The sequence below is a fragment of the Symphalangus syndactylus genome, chromosome 2, assembly GCF_028878055.3.
Source record: "Symphalangus syndactylus isolate Jambi chromosome 2, NHGRI_mSymSyn1-v2.1_pri, whole genome shotgun sequence".
NCBI lineage: Eukaryota > Metazoa > Chordata > Mammalia > Primates > Hylobatidae > Symphalangus > Symphalangus syndactylus.
In genome coordinates this window covers 40,849,252-40,874,552 of record NC_072424.2, presented here as the reverse complement: position 1 = coordinate 40,874,552, position 25,301 = coordinate 40,849,252, and the positions used below count along the sequence as shown (strand labels likewise).

General features: G+C 49.1%; 1 protein-coding gene across 27 annotated transcripts; it reads left to right on the top strand.

Annotated features, from left to right (window-relative positions):
- The first annotated feature begins 440 nt into the window (after positions 1-440).
- On the top strand, positions 441-24,865 carry ZFYVE27 (zinc finger FYVE-type containing 27). 27 transcript variants are annotated; one of them, XR_008652532.2, is made up of 13 exons: positions 441-641; positions 1,797-1,994; positions 6,430-6,500; positions 8,364-8,550; positions 11,949-12,044; positions 13,141-13,253; positions 13,997-14,136; positions 15,020-15,106; positions 16,501-16,521; positions 16,682-16,826; positions 18,391-18,522; positions 21,261-21,307; positions 21,638-21,696. XR_008652532.2 is itself a non-coding variant. In XM_055253024.2 (13 exons), exons 2-13 carry the CDS (start codon positions 1,798-1,800, stop codon positions 23,268-23,270), a joined length of 1,215 nt encoding a protein of 404 aa, XP_055108999.1. In that variant the 5' UTR covers positions 442-641; position 1,797; the 3' UTR covers positions 23,271-24,865. The 27 variants fall into 27 exon arrangements, 24 of the variants coding, with proteins under 24 accessions (XP_055108999.1, XP_055109012.1, XP_055108955.1 ...); XM_055253024.2 differs by lacking the exon at positions 18,391-18,522 and adding an exon at positions 23,206-24,865 and having other exon boundaries at positions 442-641; positions 8,400-8,550; positions 21,638-21,719; XM_055252980.2 differs by lacking the exon at positions 18,391-18,522 and adding an exon at positions 23,206-24,865 and having other exon boundaries at positions 443-641; positions 21,638-21,719.
- Positions 24,866-25,301: the final 436 nt, after the last annotated feature.

Here is a 25,301-nt window from a genome sequence, read left to right as displayed (position 1 = left end):
ATTAACTGGGCCACACGGTGTGAAGTGAACTGAGCTGGGAGAAGGCTGCACAGGACCTTGTACACACTAGCTACTCAGGAAACAACTGCATGCTCTGCAGGGCATCTCAAACAGGATACAGTTTCCGTCTTTCCTGGGCTCACACACAGTCCCCAGTTCAGTTCCAAAGTTGGAAAGAGGATGAAGACGTAAATTCTGCAGTTAAGCCTCTCGCCAACTGTTCCCTGCGGCGAGGCAGGGCAACGAGGTGCAAAGTCGCCAAGCACGTGCTCCCAAGGGTCCTCAGGGCTTTGTGAACCGCGGCCGGCCAAGGACAGAGTTAACGCCAGCCTGGAGCGCGCGGGGAAAGGCACGCAGGCGCCCTGCTGGCAAGGGTGCTCACCTGTGCTGGGGTGGGCGGAGCTAAACCCCGAGCTGGATGACGTCATGAGGACGCAGCCGCAGAGCGATTCGCGTCCCGGAAGCGGCGGTGGCGGCAGCGGCGTAGGCGGAGGAGGTTTTCGGACCTGCGACTTCAGAACGGCTCTGGCAGTAGGAGCGGCGTTCGGCCGGGGCGGGCCTGAGGAAAAGCTCCGGGGCCCAGTGGCTCTCCCCCTGCTCCTGCCCGACCCTGCCACCTCCGTCACTGAGCCAGCGGCCGGGTAGGTGAGGTGCTGCCCCCCCGCGTCCCAGAGTCTCCGCAGGCTGTGTGTAGTTGGGCGCTTGGGCGCAGCTAGGGCAGCCACCTGCTGGCCACGCGACCTTGGGCGTGGCCTTCCCTGTCCAGCCGCACGGGTTCCTTCAGGCTCCCCTGGCTGCAGAGGTATTGGCCAAAGCCAGTGCGGGCGCCGACCTACCTCACCCCTTCCTGGCTCCTGGAACCTGGCGCCGCTCTGTGCCCTTTCGCCCTGGCTCGGCCTGCGGGGATTTCGGGCTCCCGTTAGCCCCTTTGACCCATCCCCTCATCCTCCCATCAGGTCGCGGCTAATTGCCTGGGACTGGTTTATGTTGCTCTTCGCCGGGGTTCTGCCCTCTCATTTGCTGCTTAGCGTTGAGGGTAGGACTTTGAACTGGGAAAGACCGTAAAGGCTCCTGAGTTTCCTTATCAGAGAGGGCAGACGGGAATGGGGCGTTCTGATGCTGACTGCCCTGGGCAGAGATGGCCCAGGAAGTTGTTGGGCACCGAAGGGAGTGGGAAGGGTTAGAGATGGGGCGGGAGTCCTGGAGCACGGTATTTCATTCACTCATTCAGCAGGCATTTGTTAAGCACCCACTGTGTACAGAAACAGTCGTGAATGGAGGCCAGTTAAGAGCAGGGAGTTTTACTTTGACGTGGTAAGTGCCCTGCACTTGATCTTAGCCACAAGGCCAAGAAGCGATGTGATGTGATAAGTGCTCTGTTAGGGTGAATACATGATCCTTTGGGAGCATTGGGGAGGGTCTCCCAGTCCAGAGTTGGGGGTGTTGGCAGAGACTTCCCAGAGTAAGGGAGTGATGTTTAAGCTGATACGTGAAGGATGAGTAGGAATTAACCAGGTAAAGAGTGGGAGAAAAATGTTCCAGGACATCATTTCATTTCAGCCCACGGGCTGCCTCGCTGCAGCGATCATTTATGCTTGGTTTTTATGATTTTTAGTTTTGATGGATCTTTGGGGAAAAGAGCATTGGATGGAGAGTCCAAAGAACAGGATTTTAGGTCTGAATAATTCACTTTACCTTGCTCACAGGTTTACTGTGGGCACCACCTGAAGCAGTAGGTAGAAGTGTGTTGAGGACTAGACGTGCAATGCAAATGTTGGGAATTATTATGGTTACAGGATGCAGGCATCAGAACGTGAGGGGAGTGGGCCGGAGCTGAGCCCCAGCGTGATGCTCGAGGCTCCCCTGGAGTCTCCACCTTTTCCTACCAAGTCCCCAGCGTTTGACCTTTTCAACTTGGTTCTCTCCTACAAGAGGCTGGAGATCTACCTGGAACCCTTGAAGGATGCAGGTGATGGTGTTCGATACCTGCTCAGGTACAGACTTTGTGGAGTTGCTCTGTTCTCCTCTGCCTTCTGCCGTCCTGCTCTGTAGTAACTTAACACTGACCATTTAGGCAGTGGCTGGGCTGTCCTCTCTGCCCTAGTGAGGAGCAGTTCTGGGAGGTCTGTTCGGCCTCTGGGTTTATCTAGGCCTACCCTGTGCCTCAGGCCCAGCCCAGGAAAGGCAGATACTGGGAATGATCCTGCCTTTCAGCAAGGTGGTTCTTTGTGACTGAATAAGCTCCTTCCTCTGGACTGCTGGACAACCTTGAACATCAGGCCTTCTACAGCTTACAGCAGGCTTAATTTTTTCCTTTGCACCCAATATTAGCATAATTAATATTAAAAAATTAGGATATAATTTTGAACAAAAATTAAAGAAACACAAAAACCTGTGAATCAGCAGATACCATTTTCACTATTTTTTTTTTTTTTTTTGAGATAGACTCTTGCTCTGTTGTCCTGGCTGGAATGCAGTAGTGTGATCATGGCTCACTGTAGCCTCAACCTCTTCGGCTCAAGCGATCCTCCTACCTCAGCCACCATGCCTGGCTAATTAAAAAAAAAAAAAAAATTGTAGAGAGGGTCTCGCTGTGTTGCCCAGGCTGGTCTTGAACTGTTGGGCTCAAGCGATCCTCCTGCCTCAGCCTCCCAAAGTGCTGGGATTACAGGTGTGAGCCACTGTGCCCAGCCCATTTTCACTCATTTATAGAGATTATGGATCTTAATTTTTTCCCTCCTATCCTGCTTTGATTTTCATTCTCTATAATTTTCTTTTTTTCTTTTGGCTCATTTTATTATGTTAAAATTATTTTAAATTACTTATATGGCATTCTACTCTCTAAATATGTCAGTTTTTATCTCTAAATAAGGACATTTCTTTCAAGATCAAAGTAATACCATACCTAACAACATTAATAACTCCTTGATATCATCCTATACTCAGTTCATATTCCATTTCCTCAGTTGTACCATCTATTTTGGCTAAATCACATTTCAGTCCAGGAGTGTGCATTGTTTGTAGTTATGTCTTTTAAGTCTTTTTTCAGTCTAAAACAGTCTCTCGCATGACACTGATTTGCTGAAGAGACTGAGCCTGAACTGACTTTCCTGGAGAATTTACTACCGAGATTTGTCTGGTTTCTTCCTCGTGGTGCAGACTAGAAGTTAGATTTAAAGGTTGGATTTGATTCAAGTTAGAAAAGTGTTTTTTGTTTTTTTTTTTGCAAAGGTAAATGTTGTGCCCCTGGTGTTGCATTGCATCAGGAGTCATACAAATACCTGACTGTCCTAAAGAGCAGAGGTTTTTAACTTGGAGCCTATGGGTGAGTTTTAGGGATCAGTGAATCCCCTGAAACTGCACGTAAAATTGTGTGTCTGCACATGTGTATATTTCTAGGGAAAAGCTTCTAGTTTTCATCAGATTCTCATAAAGGCCCTCCTCAATCCTCTAAAATACATGAGAGAGACTGGTAGGAAGCAGGGTGAGTGGAGTTATGTTAACCTCTGAGGATGCCATTGAGTATTTATCCATGCCTCAGTCTGGAAATAGTGGATGATTTGTTACTAGTTCTCTGGCGAAGGCCCTACATTTTTCTTGTTCACCTAATTTATGTCTGTATCCATAGAGGTGAGCTAGTCAGTGTTCCAGAGCTGTGTTCTCTACTGTAAGATCACTGTGCTCTTGGCACAAGGGGTAGGGAGACAGTATGAGGAGAGGCTGTTTTCTCCTTTTATAATCTCAGCATGATGTGAAGTTTGGTCTTCTTTAGGAGAGAGGCTGTGCCCCCTGGCACATTCTTTGTATGTGTGTGTATTGCCCTTTTGTGGCAAAGTACGAAAGTTAAGTGTATCCTGCCCTGCCCTTCTCCGTTTCCTCTACTAGTCCGTAGTGTGTCTTAGCACACTAATGTGTTAGGGTTTTTCCATTTTATGGAATTAGAAATTGGAGGATGTAGTAGGATTGGTTAAAACTGGATGCAGGAGGAGCATTGGACCTAAAAGCCCCCAGGAGCCTGCGGTTTCTGTGCTGCTGGGAGAGGGAGCACTGGTCCGTGAAAGTGGCTGTCACATTAGTTTGTGCTTTTGATTGTTCTTTTCTTAGTAAAGAGGATTTGACTTTGAAGAGGGACCTAATCTTGGGCTCTGGCTATTACGTCTGGAGCCTAGAGCTGCAGTAAATTGTTAACAGACTACTGGGATCAGCTACTCTACTGCTTGGGTCTCCTGGGACCAAAGTGTCAGTAAAGACATTTTATAGAAGGGAAGAAGCTTTAAAATGAAAGTGACTTGAGTGGTGGTGTGATGTTTTTATTTCCAAAATGGGATTGGCTTTTATTTCGCTTTTACCCTGGTAGCTGCCACTAGAGGTTCTGAGGCCTAATTAGGGTGGTACAGGTGGAGTGTGTTGAATTTCAGGAGAAAGACAGAGATGTCATTTCATTCCCTTACTCATAAATTTTATTAAAAAGTAAAAGCCCTTTTACACTGTTGGTGGCAATGTAAATTAGTTCAACCATTGTGGAAGACAGTGTAGCGATTCCTCAAGGATCTGGAAGCAGAAATACCATTTGACCCAACAATCCCATTACTGGGTATCTATCCAAAGGATTATAAATCATTCTACTATAAAGACACATGCACCTGTATGTTTGTTGCAGCACTATTCACAGTAGCAAAGACTTGGAACCAACCTAAATGTCCATCAATGATAGACTGGATAAAGAAAATGTGGTACATATACACCATGGAATACTATGCAGCCATGAAAAAGGATGAGTTCATGTCCTTTGCAGGGGCATGGATGAAGCTGGAATCCATCATTCTCAGCAAACTAACACAGGAACAGAAAACCAAACACCACATGTTCTCACTTGTAAGTGGGAATTGAACAGCGAGAACACATGGACACAGGAAGGGGAACATCACACACCGGGGCCTATTGAGGGGTGGGAGCTAGGGGAGGGATAGCATTAGGAGAAATACCTAAGGTAGATGACGGGTCGATGGGTGCAGCAAACCACCATGGCATGTGTATACATGTGTAACAAACCTGCACGTTCTGCACATGTATCCCAGAACTTAAAGTATAATAATAATAAAAAAGTAAAAGCCCTGCATAAATTAGTTAACCTCATTCATTAACTCTGAAATACTCCAATTAGAGCACAAGAACATATATTTAGCCCCAGCACGGTAGCTTACGCCTTTAATCCCAGCACTTTGGGAGGCCAAGGTGGGCAGATCACCTGAGGTCAGGAGTTTGAGACCAGCCTGGCCAACATAGTGAAACACCCCATCCCTACTGAAAACACAAAAACTGGCCAGGTGTGGTGGTGTGCCCCTATAATCCCAGCTACTAGGGAGGCTGAAACAGGAGAATCGCTTGAAATCAGGAGGCAGAGGTGGTAGTAAGCCAAGATTGCGCCACTGCACTCTAGTCTGGGCAACAGAGTGAGACTCTGTCTCAAAAGAAAAAAAAAAAAAGAAAATACATTCATTGCTTTGCTTGCCAGCAATTTACCTGTTTATTTTTCTGATATTTGTCTCTCTTCTAATGGCTCACCTATATATTGACACTGCCTTTAGAATTTGGGTGTCATGGCTTCATTGTTGCATCTGTGCTCCTCTTTCCCTACTAAATGTCCTTTATCAGGGACGGAGCCATCAGCGTTTGCTTGTTCTCAGCAACCTGAGTCTCTGGTCTTCCTTCTTCCCCATTTGGGGGTTTCTGCACTGCCATTTGGTGGTGGTGGTGGCGGCAGTGATGTATCTGTGTTTGCTTCCATCTGTTCCAGCTCACTTAAGGTGTGATTGCTAAGTGAATGCTGCACCCTACTTTCATCTTGATTTTTAATATATTAAAATAAAATCTTTATTATTGTTTCTCCTTTTGAATTAATAGGTATTCAAAATAAACTCTCAGATAAACTCTCAAATTTTCAAAAACACAGACATAAGAAGATAAAGGCATAAATGGGGTCAAAGAAGTCCACAATTTGTTCTTTCTTGATTTCCGTGTTAGTTGAATCTTGTGCAATGATTATATATTCTTATGAAATTATAAAAAAGAATAGAGGAAAATATTAAGAATGTTTGTCAGTGTCACCTCTTAAGGAGAATACAACCTTACAAAACACAGGTTAAATGGTATTAACTGGGTTTCTTAACTGATATTTTATAAATTCTTATTCCTTTTGGGAGAAAGCACTACAGACCAACCAGTTTCCTCACCCCAGGTGCTAATGTGTGACATCTTACCACCTCTCCTGGTCACCAGTCCAAGTGAGAGGCCCCGTTTTCGTTTCTCCTTCACCTTCTGTGTTCCAGGCCTCCTCTTCTGGTTTGATGTCCCATCTGTGCTGCCCGGTCTCCCCTCCCCAGCTGGAGGAGTGGCTCTCTGTAGTGATCAGGACTCTCTGTATTGTAGGTGGCAGATGCCTTTGTGTTCCTTGCTGACTTGCCTGGGCCTCAACGTCTTGTTCCTCACTTTGAATGAGGGTAAGAACTGCCTTCAGGGACCAGTGGTTTTTGTAAATGAATGTGGGGGAAGTGGCCGGGCGCAGTGGCTCACGCTTGTAATCCCAGCACTTTGGGAGGCCGAGGCGGGCGGATCACGAGGTCAGGAGATCGAGACCACGGTGAAACCCCGTCTCTACTAAAAATACAAAAAATTAGCCGGGCGTGGTGGCGGGCGCCTGTAGTCCCAGCTACTCAGAGAGGCTGAGGCAGGAGAATGGCGTGAACCCAGGAGGCGGAGCTTGCAGTGAGCCGAGATCGCGCCACTGCACTCCAGCCTGGGCGACAGAGCGAGACTCTGTCTCAAAAAAAAAAAAAAAAAAAAGAATGTGGGGGAAGAACACCTGGATGCAGCCCCACCCTGTGTGTGGGAGCTGCCCTTGTTGCCCTGGAGTTAGTGATCCTCTGTGTCTGCTTGGAGTCAGAAACAGGCTCCAAAGTGACGATCCAGGCTGAGCTGCCTCCTGTGACCTTGGGCAGATTATTGAACTTCCCTGTTAAGGCCTAATTTTCCTTACCTCTAGAGGGAGGATAAAAATGATGCTTTCCTCCTAGAGTATTTGTGAGGAATGCGACAGTCTAGGCATAATACTTAGCACAGTGCCTGGCGTGGAAGAGGCAGCCAGTGCATTGTAGCTGCTCTCAGTATTATTGTTGTTTCCTTCTTGACTTCCTGCTGAGGATGCATTGACCTTTTTCCATTTTGGTTTTCAAGCTGATTCAAGGGTCATCTGGGGACATGGCATGGGTAAAGGTACTGGGATGAGGAGCTGATAAGGGATTTTTGCCATATCTGTTGCTTTTCTCTGGTTCAGCTAGTGAGCCTAGCGGGAGCTGCTGGTCAGTCACCAGCAGTGAAGGGTGGCATGAAGCCTTTGAGATAGAAGTGTGGACACGTGGGTGTCTGTTGGGGTCCTGGGTAATGTCTCCTATGAACCTCTTACTACAGTGCATACCGTGACCCTACCCTATCTGTGGTTGGTGCTGGCAGATGGCCACATAAAAAGCCAAACCCCTCAGGGTGAGAATAAAGAGTCTGGGACAGAATGTTTGGAGGAGCTGGGCCATTATTCATGTGTTTGTTCTTATACTTACCTTGTATTTCTCAGGTGTCTTCTTTGTTTCTTCTGGAGATAGGGATTGAGTAGGTTGAAAATTAATCCAGTTCATATAAGATCTCATTTTCTATTTCTTAGTTGGACTCATCTTTGCCTGTTCAAAACTTCCTAGGATGTTTGATTTTTCTATATATGCTCCCAAAGTAAACCAGTTCCTATGACAGATGTTTAATAAGCATTTATTATGGGCCTGCTGCTCTGTTAGCTTGTTGTTGGGGTGCCATGTTATATGGAAGAAGTTCCTTCTTTGAATTTTATCTCGGCTTTGCCATTTCTCAAGGCACAGTCGTCTGCAGTGTCCTAAAAGCTGAACGAAAGGCTTCCAGTCTTCCTTAGTGGCCCAGAGGTCCAAGTGTCAGGCATCAGGAGCTCCTGGCAGTCACACTCCAGCGTGAGCCTCCTGTGTGCTAGCAGCATCTTAAAATGTATTAAAAGTGAGGATGGGGCCACAGCAGTGACCAAAGATCCCAGCCCTCAAGAGCTTACTTCAGTAGAGGAGACAACAGACATGCCTGCAATGTGTCATGTGGTGATAAGGTCTATGAGGAGTGAAGCTGGGTTAAGGGGGCTGGAGAGTAGGGGTTAGACACTGTGTCATACAGGGCCATCAGGGAAGGCCTGACTGGCAGAGCCCTGGAGGAGGGGAGGAACAAGCAGTGGGCGTCTGGGTGGGCCGACTCCTGGTCTTTGCTTACCTGTGTTACCTGCAGTGTTTTTGATTCTGTAGGTGCGTGGTACTCAGTAGGTGCCCTGATGATTTCAGTGCCCGCCCTGCTGGGCTACGTTCAGGAGGTTTGCCGGGCACGACTGCCTGAGTCCGAGCTGATGCGGAGGAAGTATCATAGCGTGAGGCAGGAGGACCTGCAGAGAGTTCGCCTGTCTCGTCCTGAGGCCGTGGCTGAGGTGAAGAGCTTGTGAGTATGGAAGAGAGGCCAGGGAGGTGGGGGAACAGTAACAGCAGCCATGACACCAAGTGCTAGCTTTGTGTGCTCGACATCATATTAGGCAAACCACAGCTGTTATTTCATTTAACCTTTTTAACAGTTCTGGGAGGTATCTAATATTACATCTTCCATTTATGGGTAAAGAAAAAGGCTGACTTACTTAGCTAGAAAGTGGCCAAGCTGGGATGAGAATCTAGATCTAGCTGTTTTCACAGCTTCTGTTCTTTCTGCTGGAGAGACAGTTTAGGGTCTTGACTAAGCATGTGCATGTATAAGCCACTGCCTGGGTTCAAATCCCAGCTCTTCCATTTACTTGCTGTGTAACATTGGGCAAGTTGCTTAGCCTCTCTGTGTCTCAGGTTTCTCATCTGTTAAATGGAATGATAATAGGGCTTACTCAGAAGGTGGTTGTGAAGATTAAACAGGTGTCTGGTACCGGGGAAGTGTTGAGTAGATATTAGTTATCATCACTACACTGTGGAGAAACTTCCTAAACATGACAGAGTTGGTACTTCTGAGGAAGCATTTTTTTTTTTTTTTTTTTTTTTTTTGAGACAGAGTCTCGCTCTGTCGCCCAGGCTGGAGTGCAGTGGCGCAATCTCGGCTCACTGCAAGCTCCGCCTCCCAGGTTCACGCTATTCTCCTGCCTCAGCCTCTCCGAGTAGCTGGGACTACAGGTGCCCGCCACCACGCCCGGCTAATTTTTTTGTATTTTTAGTAGAGACGGGGTTTCACTGTGGTCTCGATCTCCTGACCTCGTGATCCGCCCGCCTCGGCCTCCCAAAGTGCTGGGATTACAAGCGTGAGCCACCGCGCCCGGCTCTGAGGAAGCATTTTAAGACTTGAAAAATATTCATCCAACAACTTCAGTAGCAGCGGGCATTTACACCTCCCTTCCTTGGAGTGGGGTCTCCAGGGAAGGGAGGTGTAAATTCTCTTGAGATAGAGTAGGGGCAAGAAAAGTTATAAACAGATGGCTGGGCCTCACCCCAGAAATTCCAAATCAGTTGTCTGGAGTGGGGCCTGGATATGTAGTTTTTAAAAAAAATACTTTCTTACTTTGAAATAGTTTTATATTATATATATATTATATATATATATTTTTTATTTTTTTACATATATATTTTTTTGTTTTTGTTTTTTTTTTTTGAGACAGTCTTGTTATGTCACCCAGGCTGGAATGCAGTGGCGCGATGTTGGCTCACTGCAACCTCTGCCTCCTGTGTTCAAGCGATTCTCGTGCCTCAGCCTCCAGAGTAGCTGGGATTACAGGCGTGTGCCACCACGTCCAGCTAATTTTTGTATTTTTAGTAGCGATGAGGTTTCATCATGTTGGCCAGGCTGGTCTCAAACTTCAGCCTCAAGTGATCTGCCTGCCTTGGCCTCCCAAAGTGCTGGGATTGCAGGCATGAGCCACCGCACCCAGGCTGAAATAGTTTTAAACTTAAAGAAGTGCAAGAATAATACCAAGAATGCCTTTTACCCAGATAGAACAATTATTAACATTTTGCCATGTTGGCTTCGTCTATCTCTCTACATATACATATTCTTTTCTTTTTCCTAAAACATTTGAAAGTAAGTTGCAAACGTGACTGTTTATCCCAAATACTTCAGCGTGTATTTCCTAAGAACAAGGACATTCTCTTACATATCCACAGAACTGTAATCAAAATTAGGAAACTTAACATTGATAACTAATGTATAATTCGTAATCAGATTTTACCAGTTGTATTAATAAAGTTCTTTTTCTTCTTTTATTAATTTTTTTCTTTTTCTTTTTTTTTTTTTGCTTTTTGAGACGGAGTTTTGCTCTGTCATCCAGGCTGGAATGCAGTGGTATGATCATAGCTCACTGCAGCCTCGACCTCCTGGACTCAAGTGATCCTTTTGCCTCAGCCTCTTGAGTAGCTGGGACCACAGGCACATGCACCATGCCCTGCTAATTAAAACAAATTTTTTGTAGAGATAGGGTCTCACTGTCTTGCCCAGGCTGGCCTCGAATTCCTAGGCTCTAGCAATCCTCCTGCCTCAGCCTCCCAAAGTGCCGGAACTACAGATGTGAGCCAGTGTGGGTGTCCTAATGAAGTTCTTTGTATCAGTTTCCCTGATCTGGGATCCAATTGAGGATTATACATCATGTTTAATTTTTTTATGTCTCTTTAGTCTTCTTTAATCTGGAGCAGTTCCTCAGTCCTTGTTTCTTGTGACCTTGACATTTTTGAATAGTACAAGCTTATTATTTTGTAGAATCTCCCTAATTTTTGGATTGTTTGGTTCCTTGTGATCAGATTTAGGGTGTGATAAGTGATGTGTCATGTTCAGTACATCTGTATCAGGAGGCACCTGATGTCAGGAAATACTGACTTTGATCACTTGGTTAAGGCATCCATACTGTAAATTATCATTTTACTCTTCATTAGTGTAATTTGAGGGGAGATACTTTGAGACTATGTAAATATCTTGTTCCTCATCAAACATTTATCCACTGCTTTAAAAATCCATTGATGGGTCTTGCCTTAATCAGTTTATTACTATGATGGTTGCAAAGATGATCTTCTAATTATTCTGTCTACATTTTTTTTTAGCTGGCTTTCTACTATAAGAAAGTTCTTCCTTCTTATTTATTATCAGTATGAACTCATAGATGTATATTTCATTTGATAAGTTAGAATCTATTACTGTCATTATTTATTTTGATCTCAAATTGTCCTAGATTTGGCCAGTAGGAGCTCTTTTGAGTTGGCTCTTGTTTGCATCAGTCCCTGTCATTTTCGAATGCTTCCTTTCTTTATGGTACAGCAGGATGGTCAAATTCATCTTATACTTCCCTGCCCCAGCCCTGGAATCAACTTGTCTCCATGCTTCCTGGTTTCCCTTCAGAAACCCAGATCTGGGTTCAGATTGTGCTCATGGCTTCTGTGGTTCACCCATGTTTAAAAGAACAACAACCAGAACTCCCCAAGTGAGTCTGTTTCACATCCCAGGTGGAGAATATCATGCCATTTATTCTGACAGCTGCTGTGTACCCGTGAGGTGGGTCCTCTGATCCTCATTTTATAGATGCGGAAGCCACAGCCCCGGAGAAACTCAGTAGCCTGCCTGACATCCACAGTTAGGAAGAGACCAAAGCAGGAACATTTATACTGTTTCCACCTCAGCAAGAGGCTCCAAAAAGGGGACTGAAATGTAGCTGGGGTGGCTTAGCCAGGCCCGTTTCTCCCATGCTCTCTCGACCCCTCTCTCTTTAAGCACATGGTGAGTGTGTTTAAAGAGATTGACCATCCCTAGCCAACTGCACCTGCAAGGCCCCAGGCTCCACTTCCCAGGGCTTCTGTCCTGCCCACTCACCAAAGCCCCTGTGTCTGTAGCTTGATCCAGCTGGAGGCCTTCCTGAGCCGCCTGTGCTGCACCTGTGAAGCCGCCTACCGCGTGCTGCACTGGGAGAACCCCGTCGTGTCCTCACAGTGAGTGACCCCTCTTCTCCTGCCACTACCCTATAGGAATTTGCAGCTTGAACCCGGGCAAAGCCAGCTGCCATGAGAGGACCTCTGCCCCTCCTACTTCAGGGGAAGAGCTCGTCTCCTGGGCTCTTGTGTGTATGTCTGCACATATGCTTGTGGGCTCTAATGTACTGCTTTTGTTTAGATGCTTTCTTTTATGTGTGGTAAAAATAATAGAAAAATAACTCACCATATAATCCACCATGCAGCCGAATCTCTTGTTTTGCCTGCTAGAATTTGTCATATGCATCTGCTTTATGGATGTAGAGTTTCATAGTGTATGTTCAATTTTTCTTTTGTTTTCCACTTATTATATTAAAGATGATTTTCTTTGTTCCTATATAGCCTTTGGAATTATTTATAATACCAGATTAATATAGATGGCAAATATAATTTATGGAACCATTCTGTTACAGATTTAGTCAGTTTCTCTTTTCATTACTAACCCCATGGTAAACATTTTTATGGATTTAGCTTTAATCTTTTAGAAAATTTTTCTTAGAATAAATTCAAGGATGAAACTACCATATCAAACAGAATGGGTGTTTTTGAGGCTCTTTAATATGAATAATAGTGATAACTAATATTTGTTGTCTTCATCTGGTGCCAGGCACTGCTCAACACTTCCTCTGTATTATCTCACTCTTACAGTAACTCCATTAGGTAGGCACTACTTTAGTCCTCATCTTACACGGGAAGGGAGCCATGCCCAGAGAACCAAGAGACTTCTCAGAATGAGAAGTGGCAGAGCTGGATTCAAATCCCAGTCTGTCTTACTCTAGACTTCAGAGTCTAGACCTTGAGGAGTGATGATGGTTGAACCAGTTTATGTGCCACCAGCTGACACCACCTTGGCCTCACCAGCATCAGGTGTTTGCACCGGTGACTGGTAGTTTTCAGTCTTCATCGCCATTTTCCGCTGGTTTGATGAGCGGCTCTTGTCAGTTTATTAATGTGCCCAGAGCTGTGTCTCACCTGGACCCTGCTGTGGGTGTGCTCCAAACCCGTCTCCTTCTGCTGTTATGAATTTCTGATCTTGTGGTTCTTCCGTGTCATCCAGGTTCTATGGAGCTCTTCTGGGCACAGTCTGCATGCTGTATTTGCTGCCCCTCTGCTGGGTCCTCACCCTTTTAAACAGCACGCTCTTTCTGGGGAATGTGGAGTTCTTCCGAGGTAAGCCCTGAAGAGCCTGAAAGACAGGGCCCAAGCTGGCTCTGAGGGCTAGGCTAGTTTCCCCAGTTCTTCTGTCTCTATAGCTAGTCATCAGTTTGCTGTGTCTCCACAAGGGGCAGCACCACACTGGGGTCCTCTCCCATGGGTTCTGCATCTCTGAGATGTTAGATGAAGCTGGAGTCTCACCAGGGGAGGCTGCTACCATTGGGCCCCCATCTCCCTTCCCTCCCTTCCCAAGGCAGATGCATCACCGCTTACATGATATGATGGCTTCTGGAAGATGAGGGAAGGATGTTTTCCCAAAGCTGCCACCCATCCCCTGGGGTGCAGCCGCCTGTAGTTGCTACCACATCTCTGTGTGATCCCAGAGTACCCGTCTGTTGTCTGGCTTCTAAAGCGCTGAGGCAGTCTGGAGAGGCACTGAGTCACAGAGGCCTGAGTCTGTACATATGTTTGGGTGATTGCTGTATTTGTTTTCCTCCCTGTGGTAGAGTTATTAATTACAGAAGCCATGATTTATTGAGCATTACTACATTTAATCTCTGTAGCTGTCTGGGGCAGGTGGTGGTATCTAAGTTTTGTTTAAGAGGCTTAAGTTAGGTGACTCGCTCAGAGTTAGGAGGGTGACTCTTTCCTGTAGTGGAGGGAAGAGAGGCCAGCCAGCTGCAGAAGTGGATACCCCCAAAGTGCCACTCACAGTGTCTCATTTTTGCCTCCTACCCTGTTCTCCGTTCCCTGGGTAGTTGTGTCTGAGTACAGGGCATCTCTGCAGCAGAGGATGAACCCAAATCAGGAAGAGCATGCCTTTGAGAGTCCTCCACCACCAGATGTTGAGGGGAAGGGTGGTCTGATGGACAGCACGCCTGCCCTCACACCCACGGAGGTAAGTGCCACTGTCAGGGCAGAGCCTGCTGTGGCCGCTTGTGGGCCCCCCTGTTATCAGCTTGTTTTTGGCTCCTGGGCTGGCGTCTGTTGTAGTTCCTGTGTTTCCCAGGCCTTATCTCCCCTGAAGTGTTCAATAATAATAATTGTAATAAAAACAGCTACTCCATGCTTCATTGAGTGCTTACCCTGTGTCAGATGCTGCTCCAAGTGCTTTATAGATAGATATTCACATCAGGTTCTTTCTTTCCTTTTCTTTTTTTTTTTTGAGATAGGGTCTCCCTCTGTCACCCAGGCTAGAGTGCAGTGGGGCAATCACAGCTCACTACAACCTCCACCTCCTGGGCTCAGGCAGTCCTCCCACCTCAGCCTCTTAGGTAGCTGGGACTGCAGGCAGGTGCCACCACGCCCAGCTAATTTTTTTGTATTTTTAGTAGAGGTGAGGTTTTGCCACGTTGCCCAGGCTGGTCTCAAACTCCTGGGCTCAAGTGATGTGCCTGCCTCGGCCTCCCAAAGTGCTGGGATTACAGGCGTGAGCCACCGCACCAGGCTGGTTATTTCTGAGAAGGAGATCATTCTCATTTGTGGAAGAGAAGGCTGAGGCACAGAGTGGCTGTTAAGTGGCAGGGCTGGGTCTAAGACCCCAGCCCTGTGGTTCTAGAGCTCGTGCCCTCAACCACTGTGTGATGTGGCCACTGTAGGGCCAGCCGTGCTCGTGCTTCCATCTCCCCCGCCCTGCCAGGCTAGAGGTTGCTCCTTCCTGTGAGTTCTTCTTTCTTGCAGTTGTGCCATTTTGTGGTGTTTTGGGTAGCCTGGATGCTGGCTCGGGGAGGTGGTCCTCTACCTTAGGGAGCAGCACTGCCATCCTTCTCCTTCTGTCATAGAGTCTCTCTTCCCAGGACCTCACGCCGGGCAGCGTGGAGGAGGCTGAGGAGGCTGAGCCAGATGAGGAGTTTAAAGATGCGATTGAGGTGGGTGGCCCTTCCCCAGCATCCTCTACTGAGCAGGCCAGAAATTGGGTGGTCCTGGAGCTGTTTTTTGTTTTTGTTTTTTAATGTGCAAGTGAGAAGCTAAAACTTGCTGTGAGCTAGAACTCACTGGTTGAAAGAGTGCCACTGAACCCCTCCCCACTCCTGTTTCTGGTTGAGCCAGCTGTCCTGGGTGCCCAGGGCAAGAGTGGCTCTGGAAGTCTCCGGTTAATGCCCTGCTAGGGGAGCTGGATGATTTCTGGCCTTTGCTGGAGACCGTGGGCTTGGTGCCTTTGATATAGGAAAGGCAGCTTTTGAGGAGGCTACTGCCCTGGGTCTCCGCTCTTCTGCAGAGTGAGTTTCGTAAGATGTCCCTTTGCAGGGCAGGGAGGGGAGGTTGGAGAAAGTAGTTGCATGGCCAAGTGCTAGGTCAGGGGAAGTGAAACAGCCTTCTTGATTTTAGGATGGTAATTCAAATTGGTTGTTTGCAGAAGTGTTTTTATTTGGCATGCAAAGTTTCAAAATAATTTTTTGAGCAATGTTTAAATATGGAGAGATTTTTGTTAGAACTGCAGGTTTCCAGTTTCTCTGGTAGCCCTGAGTCTGCAGCAGTAGGTGTAGCTAAGGAGCTGCTGTCGCCTTTACGCAGGTCACATGCTGTGGCTACAGGTGGTCCTCAACACCCCCTGCTGTATTTTGTCACTGAGGTCAAGTGGCAGTTGCCATTTGTCACATTTGCGTTTTTGTTTTTCTTAGAGTAGGATATCATTTCTCTTTATTTATTTCTCTTTGTAAAATGGGAAATTGAGATATAAGAAAAACACCTCATGGATTTCCACCAGGCTTGTGATTTACCCCAACTCACCTCAATCATACATCAGCCCAGGCCATGCAGGCATTTGACTTTCTGATGGCTAAAAGATTGCTCCAAAACTTTGATATATGATTGTAGACCGTGAATCTTGGTGGAGGGAATATGTAGAGCAGGGATTTTCAAGCATTTTTGTTCATGACCCATAGTAAGGAACACATTTTGCATCTTGACCCAGTTCACACTTAGGTCTATAAAATATGTAAAACTTAAGTGAAACAAAAGTTTCCTGAAAATACGTTGTAAGGGATATTTTATTTCCTTTTCTGTTCTATTCAAATAAAGACCTACTAAATTAATTTCACCCAGTTTGAGAAACAGTAGTACCCAGCTTTCTTCAAGGCTGTTTGATGCTGGGATCCTCTTGTGGGGGGTGTCTGTCAACGTCACCATTTGGGAAGTGTGCAGAGCTCAGAGCAGCGCTTCCATGCTTCCCTCTGCTTGGGGGCCCCTCCAGGCAGCTTCTTTCTTCTTGCTATCTTTTTCTCTCTGTTTTCTCTCCTCTTCCCCGCACCTTGGGAGGCAGGAGACCCACTTGGTGGTGCTGGTAAGTGGAAGCCTTGGTGGGTGGGCAGGGGCTGGGCTAGGGAGGGTGGCTGAACCGGCTGCTGCCACACCTCGTGGGGGCTGCCGAGCAGGATGCCTCTGCACACGGGTCCTGCAGCTTTGCAAGAGGTGGGCAGGACTGGAAGGAGCTGTTCCCACAGGAGGATGATGAGGGCGCCCCGTGCCCAGCGGAGGATGAGCTGGCTCTGCAGGACAACGGGTTCCTGAGCAAGAATGAGGTGCTGCGCAGCAAGGTGTCTCGGCTCACAGAGCGGCTCCGCAAGCGCTACCCCACCAACAACTTCGGTGCGGCCAGGGGACAGGGCTGGGCTGGCGGGGGAGTGGGGGTGGACTTCTGGGACTCTAGGGGGGGACACCCAGCCACAGGGGCAGAGTCTCAGAACTGTGGGTACTGACTTGTGACAAGAGCAGGGAGTGAAGGTGTGTCCACGGCGTGGGACCCCGGGGAGCTAGCAGATGCCCGGCAGGACTGCTGAGGGAGTGGGTGTGGGTTCCTTCTTGTCCCTCCGTCCTGATTGGACATTCACTTGTGGGAAGACAAGGAACTCAGTTTGGGAAATGCCATCCCAGGACTGCAGAGAACTGTAATCCTGACAGAACTTCAGAAGGCAGTGTAGCATGATGGTGAGGAACAGAGTAGAGTCTCACTGCCTGCTGCAAATCCCAGCTCAGCCAGGTGTCCTTGAGCAAATTATTTCACACCCCGTGCCTCAGTTTCCCCTTCTGTAAAAGAGGGATCATCATTCTTACCTCATAGGGTTATTACAGGTCTCATGTCAAATGAGACTGTAGTACTTATGAAGGGCTAGCACAGTGCTGGTTGGTTCATAGTGAGTAGTGGGTGTGGTTAATGTGGGAGGCCCTGACCCACCCTGTGTGGGTTCCTAGGATCCTGTCTTGGTCTTTCTGATCCAGCTGGAAGCAAGTTGAAGCAAACATTGTTTCTCTGGACGTGATAGAGCCCTGAGTTCACCTCTCCCTAGCCAGTCCTTATTTTACTGAGGGTCGGGGGAGAGCGGTCAAGGAAGGCAGCTTTGGAGAAGGGTGGACTTGACAGTTAGCACAGCTTGGAGACCTGGCTTAGATCAGCAGCGCTGGGAGCTGAGCCACGTACAATTATGGTGGAAACCTAGAGTAGCTAGGTTGACCTGGGAGCTGCTGTGCTCCTGAGGAAGGGCCCTCCTGCCTGCTGTCAGATGGGAGCAGGGGAGGGGGGCAGTACTGTGTGTTCTGGTGTCAAGTGAGTTACAGGGTCTGTGCCCTGGAAGAAGACGATGGAGTTTATCTTGAGGAATTTGACCCAGGGCCCCCAGGGTCCTGCCTTCCTACCCCTGCAGCAGCCAGGGTAGTTGTTTTCTCAGGATTAGATGTCCTGGACAGGCTCTTTCCTTCTGCTGTGTGAATGTTCCCCAGTTATTCAAGAGCTCTTTCTTTTTTTTTTTTTTTTTTTTGAGACAGGGTCTCACTGTGTCTCCCAGGCTGGAGTGCAGTGGCATGATCACAGCTCACTGCAGCCTCAACTTCCTGGGCTCAAGTGATCCTCACAGCTCAGCCTCCCGAGTAGCTGGGACTACAGGCATGCAGCATCATGCCTGGCTAATTTTTTGATTTTTTTTTTTGTAGAGACAGGGTCTTACTTTGTTCCTCGGGCTGGTCTCAAACTCCTGGGTTCAAGTGATCCTTGTACCTTGGTCTTCCAAAGTGTTAGGATTACAAGTGTGAGCCACCACGCCCGGCCCCTTTCTTTTATTTATGCTGCCTCTGACTTCTGAAGGGCATTCTGTATGTTCAGTGATCTGTTTACCCTCCATACTTGCACATGTGTGATCTCATTTCATCCTTACCATAGGTGTGACAGGAGCAGGCAGTTCTTAAGGGCTCAGAGCAGCCAGGTTCCAGCAGTGCCCAGTAACACTACACACAAGAAGTATTACCCTGGTCCAGCAAATAATTTGTCTATTTCTACAACTTCTAAGTAAAGGTACTTAGCTGTTCCCATTTTACAGATGAGTAACCTGAGGTAAAAAGAGTGCTTTGCCCAGAGACTTTAGCCTGGAAATGATGGAGCTGTGACTCAAATTCAGGTTGTCTGATTCGGCTCTTGTCTTCTTTCTACCTCTTCATCCTCCCTCTCCGTTTTCCCTTTGCCCTCGTGTGTGAAGTCCCTTGTTTTATGCCTGTCCCGCTTTTGTATTTGATTTTTGATTTGGATAATCTCTACCAGCATGGGCAGAGGCCTTTTCAGGCTCCCTCAAGGATGGCAAGGGCAGAAAGTGCTTCTTTTCCTCAACTCCTCTTAGTTCCTCATCCTTCAAGACCACTCACTACTTTCCATTTTCTGAGATGTTCCCAAGCTCTTTGCCGTGAGGGCAGGTGTAGCAGCTCTGCTCCTGCGGCCTCTGCTCCTGAATCTGGGTCCTGAGAGCAGGGCGAGGGGAGCTGCTTTGGGGGCTGTCTTTCTCCATTTCAGCGACTATAACGAAATACACTAAGCTGGGTGGCTTTTTTTTTTTTTTGAGATGGAGTCTCACGCTGTCGCCCAGGCTGGAGTGCAGTGGCGCAATCTCCGCTCACTGCAAGCTCCGCCTCCCAGGTTCAGGCCGTTCTCCTGCCTCAGCCTCTCCAAGTAGCTGGGACTACAGGCGCCCGCCACTACACCCGGCTAATTTTTTTGTATTTTTATTAGAGATGGGGTTTCACCGTGGTCTCGATCTCCTGTCCGCCCGCCTCGGCCTCCCAAAGTGCTGGGATTACAAGCGTGAGCCACCGTGCCCGGCCATGGGTGGCTTTTAAATAATGGAAATCTCTTATCACAGTTCTGGAGGCTGGAAGGCCAAGATCAGGGTGTCAGCTGGATCAGGTTCTGGTGAGGTCCATTTCCGTCGTCATAGACGGCACCTTCTCACTGTGTCCTCACGAGAAGGTGGGAGGGGCACGGCAGTTCTCTGGGGCCTCTTTTATAAGGGCACTAATCCCATTCATGAGGGCTCCACCCTCATGACCCAGTCACCTCCCAGGGGCCCTGCTTTGGGTGTTAGGATTCCATGACCCAGTCACCTCCCAGGGGCCCTGCTTTGGGTGTTAGGATTCCACATGTGAATGTTGGGGGACTGTAATGGGGGCTATTCTATTTACCCCTGCCAGTGGATGAGGGGGTGCATGGGGAGAATGAGGGCAGACTGCACAGGAGCTTCTCTGTGGCCTCCATATGGGAGAGGTCTTGGTGGGGAGGGCCCCCCTTTGTCCTGGAGGCTCCATGACTGTTGCCCTGGCAGGCTCCACTGGGCCTTAGTGCCCCTGCTGTCATGGCTTCAGTGGCATCGTCATGTGGTGAGAGAGGTTGGGTGAATCCAGGCTGTTGCCGAGAAGGGGCAGAAAGAGTTGGTAGGTGTTGGAAGGGAACATCACCTGGCTGAGCTGCTCTCAGCTCCCAGAGCCCTCCCTGGCTCCAGCCTGTGGGTGGGTTCACAGCTGTCTCACCAGCCCACTTGGCTGCCCTGGGGTACTTGGCCCTGAGATTCCATTCAGTTTAGAGGAGCCTTTGGGCTCAGGCCAGTGTCAGTCTTTGGGTAGCTCCTTTTGCCTGTCCCATTCCCCTGCGTCCCTTGCTAAGGAGAGGCTGGGGCAGGCTGCCTTCCCCAAATTCTTAGTGTAGGGACAGAATCTTGGAGCAACCGGTTTCCTGGTTTGGCACCAGCAGTAGGCTTCTCTTTCCCTGGGTGACTGACAGGGTGGGCATTTACCTGAAGCACCTGGGCCTCAGATTTCCCCTGGCTGTAGCTGAGGTCTTCCTTTCCCTGAACTTAGGGAGTCTCCTTTAGCAAGAACTTCAAGTGATTTTGGCTGAACAGAGGAAGGGACCACATGTAGCCGTCAATAAAGCTTTGGGGCCTTTCTGTGAAAGTGAGGCCTGGTGTTCTGTACTTGCCCAGACAGGTGGTCTGGCTGGGTCACAGCAGGCCTGTGGGCCCCACATCCCAGAAACCTCCTCCTTCCCTATCTTTCCACTCCCCTTACACCCCCTTGTTGTCTTCTAGCCATTTTCTAAGCTGCTGTTGCCCCACCACTGTTGCTGGGCACTTGGCCATCTTGGCATCTCTGGTGGTTTAGGCAGGACCTCGCCCTGCTCTGCATCCCCCCATGCCACTCACTGCCCACCACAATTGAGCATTCTACCCTTCGTGTCTTCACAGTTGAGCATTCTACCCTTCATGTCTTCTCGGAATGTGCCTGGCTCTGAGTTTGTCTCCTGCAGTCTTCAGGGGACAGAAAGCAGGAGTTTGGGTTTTTAGGAGTTTCTGTCTTTAGCCTGTGGGTGGAGTATTTGTAAGGCATTGCTCCGGAAAGGGTCATGTTAGGCAGGTGTCATTTGGGGATGCCTGTGGTCAGGTCCCTGCCAGCTTAGCTGGCTTTCCAGGAGTGGATTCTGCTGGGTGCTCTTTGATTTCTGTTGAACCTGCAGGTGGGGCCACTCAGCTCTGGAAGGGTTCAGGGACTGGTAGCTATGTATGGCTGGAGACATCAGTCCTCAGGGGCTATCAGTCTTCTTAGTTTGAGTCCTTCTTTCTGGCTCCGAATCTGGCCTTGCTCCCTGGCTCACTGTGTTCAGCCAAGGAGGCTGGGCTGGTGTCTTGAGTGTCCCATTTAGAAGCGCCAGGAGCAGGTGAGCGTGAGAGTCCTGGGATGGGCGGGGTCTGAGTTGCTGCCTGTGTTTCTCAGGGAACTGCACGGGCTGCTCGGCCACCTTCTCAGTGCTGAAGAAGAGGGTGAGTATCTGTGAGGGTGCATTTGTTGGGGACAGTGTCTTTGGGGCTGTCAGGTGGGGAGGAGTTGAGGGGAGTCATTGAGGAAGTCTGGCTCGGGTCACATTGGGCCTGGCAAGTGGCTTTCTGGAATGAGTGTGCCCTCCCCTGCTCCTGTGCCACCTTTTCCAGCCTCCCCAGGGGGCATTCCATTTGCTCTCTTTCCTGCTTCACTTGGGCACCTCCCAGTCCCAGTTTCCTTGGGTGGGATCAGCTGGTGGAAAGGAGGGAGGTGCTGAGAGCTCCAGGTGCCTGAGGGTGGGGGACACATCTGACCTTGGCTCTTGTCTGCAGCGGAGCTGCAGTAATTGTGGAAACAGCTTCTGCTCTCGATGCTGCTCCTTCAAGGTGCCCAAGTCCTCCATGGGGGCCACAGGTGAGTGGTGCAGGTGATGGGAGGGCTTGGTTGGTATCCCGCCAAGGGGATGCCACATTGTGGCAAAGGGGCAAGGGTGTCAGAGGTCAAGGGAACTTGGGATTGTAGTCAGGCCTAGGGGAACGTTTCCTCCATCCCCTTTAGCAAAATCCTGAAACATTTGGTACATGCCAAAGAATAGATATGATGTACCTGTGAATTGTGAAGGGTAATAACAAGATGAATACTGTGGCCGATTCACTAAAGTTGAAAAACAAGAGCCCTGGCGACACCCCCGCAGCTCCCAGCACTGCTCCTGCCTTCCTGGAGTCAATCACCAGCCGCAATTTTAATCTTTTATTTCCTTGGCACTTTGAACAAAATAAAAAATTCCTTTTTTTCCTTTTATAAAAGCTGTACATACATATTGTAAATAAAAAACACAGATAAGCAAAAGGAAAAAAAATATTCCTGATCTCTTCCTGAGAGAACAATCGGGCGTGGACCCTGCTGCCCATTAGCTTGCATGTAGAATAAAAGCGCATGCATATTCCTGAAAAATGTCACATTTCATGTACCGTTTTGTAATATAATGTTAAACCAAGTTTTTTTTTTTTTTTGAGACGGAGTTTCGCTCTTGTTGCCCAGGCTGGAGTGCAGTGGTACGACCTTAGCTCGCCACAACCTCTGCCTTCTGGGTTCAAGTGATTCTCCTGCCTCAGCCTCCCGAGTAGCTGGGATTACAGGCATGCGCCACCACACCCGGCTAATTTTGTATTTTAGTGGAGACGGTGTTTCTCCATGTTGATCAGGCTGGTTTCGAACTCCTGACCTCAGGTGATCTGCCCGCCTCGGCCTCCCAAAGTGCTGGGATTACAGGCATGAGCCACAGCCCCCAGTCCAAGTTCTTTTTTCTTCCGATGCAAGTAACATACGCTTACTAACTAGAAAATTTGGAAATTATTATACAGAAGAAGAAGGAAGAGAAAAATAACCCTGTAATCTTACCACCCAGAGGTAACCACTGTTAAAACATTTTGGGAAATTTCACTGTGATATTTTACTATTCTATTTTTTTGAGACAGAGTCTCGCTCTGTCGCCCAGCCTGGAGTGCAGTGGCACCATCTCGGCTCACTGCAACCTCCGCCTCTTGGGTTCAAAGAATTCTTGTGCTTAAGCCTCCTGAGTAGCTGGGATTACAAGCGTGCACCACTACGCCTGGCTAATTTTTGTATTTGATATTTAAAAATTTTTGAAGGTGTTCTGTTGGTGCCACAGTAATGTCTAATTCATAGCACAGAAGCGGCCTGCTGTTGGCATTATCACCCCCAGGATCCCTAGTTCCCATGGAAAGAAGAGTCTGCAGGCAGGCTAGCAAGCTGGGCAGGGAGGGTCTGGGCTGGGTGGGGGGTCTGTGTGGGGTGTTTGGGAGGGTGGTTCTAGTAGTTGGGGCCATGAACCAAAGGGCGCCAGGAAATGTCTCACCAAGTTCTTCCTCCTTTTCAGCCCCTGAAGCCCAGAGGGAGACTGTGTTTGTGTGCGCCTCGTGTAATCAGACCTTGAGCAAGTGAGAAGAGAGGCCAGGGTCCAACCAGGCACCCGTCCTTGGGGCCAGCAGTAGGCCCCCCACCCTCCCCACCCCTGGCTCTCTGTGGTGTGTGCTGGGCAAATGTGGCCTGAATGCTAGGTAGGCTTCCTCTTCCTTCCTCGCTCTCTCCAGCTGGATTCTGGAGCTGTTCTCCACCCCTGAGAGTATCTGGCAGTGGCTGCTCTCAATCCCCTGGGGAGAGGAGCCCCTGGAGGGCCTGGCATGTTTGCCCTGCTCTGCCTGGGACTGAGCGAGTGGACTCAGGGCTGGGCAGGCAGTAGCCACCAGAGGGCAGCAGCGAACTAGGCCAGGTCTGACTGGGGTCTGATGACCAGGGTCAGTGTGGCTATGCCTGGGAATTCCAGACCTGCGGTTGGGAAAAGAGGTTTTTCTCCTGCAGGGTACTGGGCCAGGCCTTCAGCCTCAGAGAGCTGCAGAAGGGCTGGGGAGTGCCACACCCCATCTCTGCTGATTGAATGTCCCTCCAGGCACCAGGATCTCATCATTTCCCCATCAGAGGGTGTGGCCAGGCCTAACAAGACCATGGGTGCTTCTAGAAACAGGGTTGAAGTTCCCAGATTCTCCGAGAGGAGAACGTGTGTAGGAGGGTTTGGCTGAGTCCTTCAGCGTTAAGTGGAGGAAAGCTTGGGGAAGCCCCAACAGCTGGACAGACCTCAGCCTCCCCTCGAAGACACCTCACTTCACAGACTCTGAGCCCACACAATGCCCTAGTGTCCCCAGCTCCGCTGGAGCAGCTGCACGGCACTCGGATCACAACTTCTGCACCCTCTGCCCAGAGTCTAGGGCAGTCCTCCACTGGCCCAGCACTCCAGTTTCCTTTCCCTGCCTCTTGTCCCATGGAGTGGGAGGCCAGGTGAGTGGAGCAGAGGTCCTGAAGCCCTTGACCCCTGGGGGCCTGGGAAGTGTAGGATCTCGCTGGGCTGGGTCCTGGATTCCAGGGCTATTCCCTGGAGGACAGTCTCAGTTATGGGATAAGGCCCCTTGGGGGTCTCCATTTTCTTTCCAACAGTTTCATGTTCACTGCTGAACTCTTACGGGCTCAGTATCTCTCCCTTAGCCGTGAGCTGGCTCAGGCATCCCTTCCCTTCCCTGGAGCTGCCCTGCCTTTCTAAAGTATTTATTTATTTATTGCATGGTTCCTGGGAACATGTAGTACAAGTAATGGGATGAGGAGGAATTGGGGGTGGGGGTCTCCTACCTAGGACTCTTCCCTGGAGTCATGGGCTGCCTGGGACCCAGGACCCATGAGGGGACTGAGAGGTTTCTACACTCAAGGAGCAGGGGTCCAGAGAGGCAGGTTGGGGAGGCAAGGGACCCATCCTAGGCCCACTTTCTTGCTGAGCCAAGCAGTTATAGCTGGGGCTGTGCAGCCAGGGGCCTACCCAGGCCAGTGGAGGTGCCACAGCCCTGGTGAGCCAGGCAGTCTTTGGTATCGTATCGCCTCTGTGTCCTGTTAAGAGAGGAGAGTTCAGTACCCCGTGCTTTCTTTACACTGGAGAGGAACTAAAAGGATCTCTGTGTCTATGGAGAATTGTCAATAAAAAGGCCTCAAGCTTCTTGTTTTTGTCATGTCTTTGTGTTGGCATTTTCCCTGAGGCTGGAAGACCAGATCTGTCTGGCACTGCTGGAGTTTTGCAGGCCTGGGCAATTCCTGCAGGACCAGGCTGAGGGGCGGGCCTTTGGGGCACCGTGGTGGCAGGGGCGTGGGGGCTGCAGCCTGGTCTGGGTGTGAGCTGGGGGCCAAGAGGAGGAAAGCTGTGCCTTGCACGCAGGAGAGGCTCAGCACATGCTTGTCGGATTGACTTGAGGCCCAGTCTTGTGACCAAATTGTGAGGGCCCAGCACTGGGGGTTGGGGTTGGGACTAGAACTTGATAAACGCCAAACAATGCAGGCTTTACAATGGAAAGATTTTAATCTCTCTGAGAAAGCCAGAAAGGATCAGCCTTCAGGGAGGCTGAGAGCGGCAGGAAAGAGGATTGGATGTGAGATGGG

Coding starts and splice junctions, on each gene's coding strand:
- ZFYVE27 (XM_063618479.1), top strand. CDS start 1,798: ATGCAGGCATCAGAACGTGAGGGGAGTGGGCCGGAGCTGAGCCCCAGC. Junction 1,995..6,429: donor GGTGTTCGATACCTGCTCAG/GTACAGACTTTG, acceptor TCTGTATTGTAG/GTGGCAGATGCCTTTGTGTT. Junction 7,273..8,363: donor GGGACATGGCATGGGTAAAG/GTACTGGGATGA, acceptor TTGATTCTGTAG/GTGCGTGGTACTCAGTAGGT.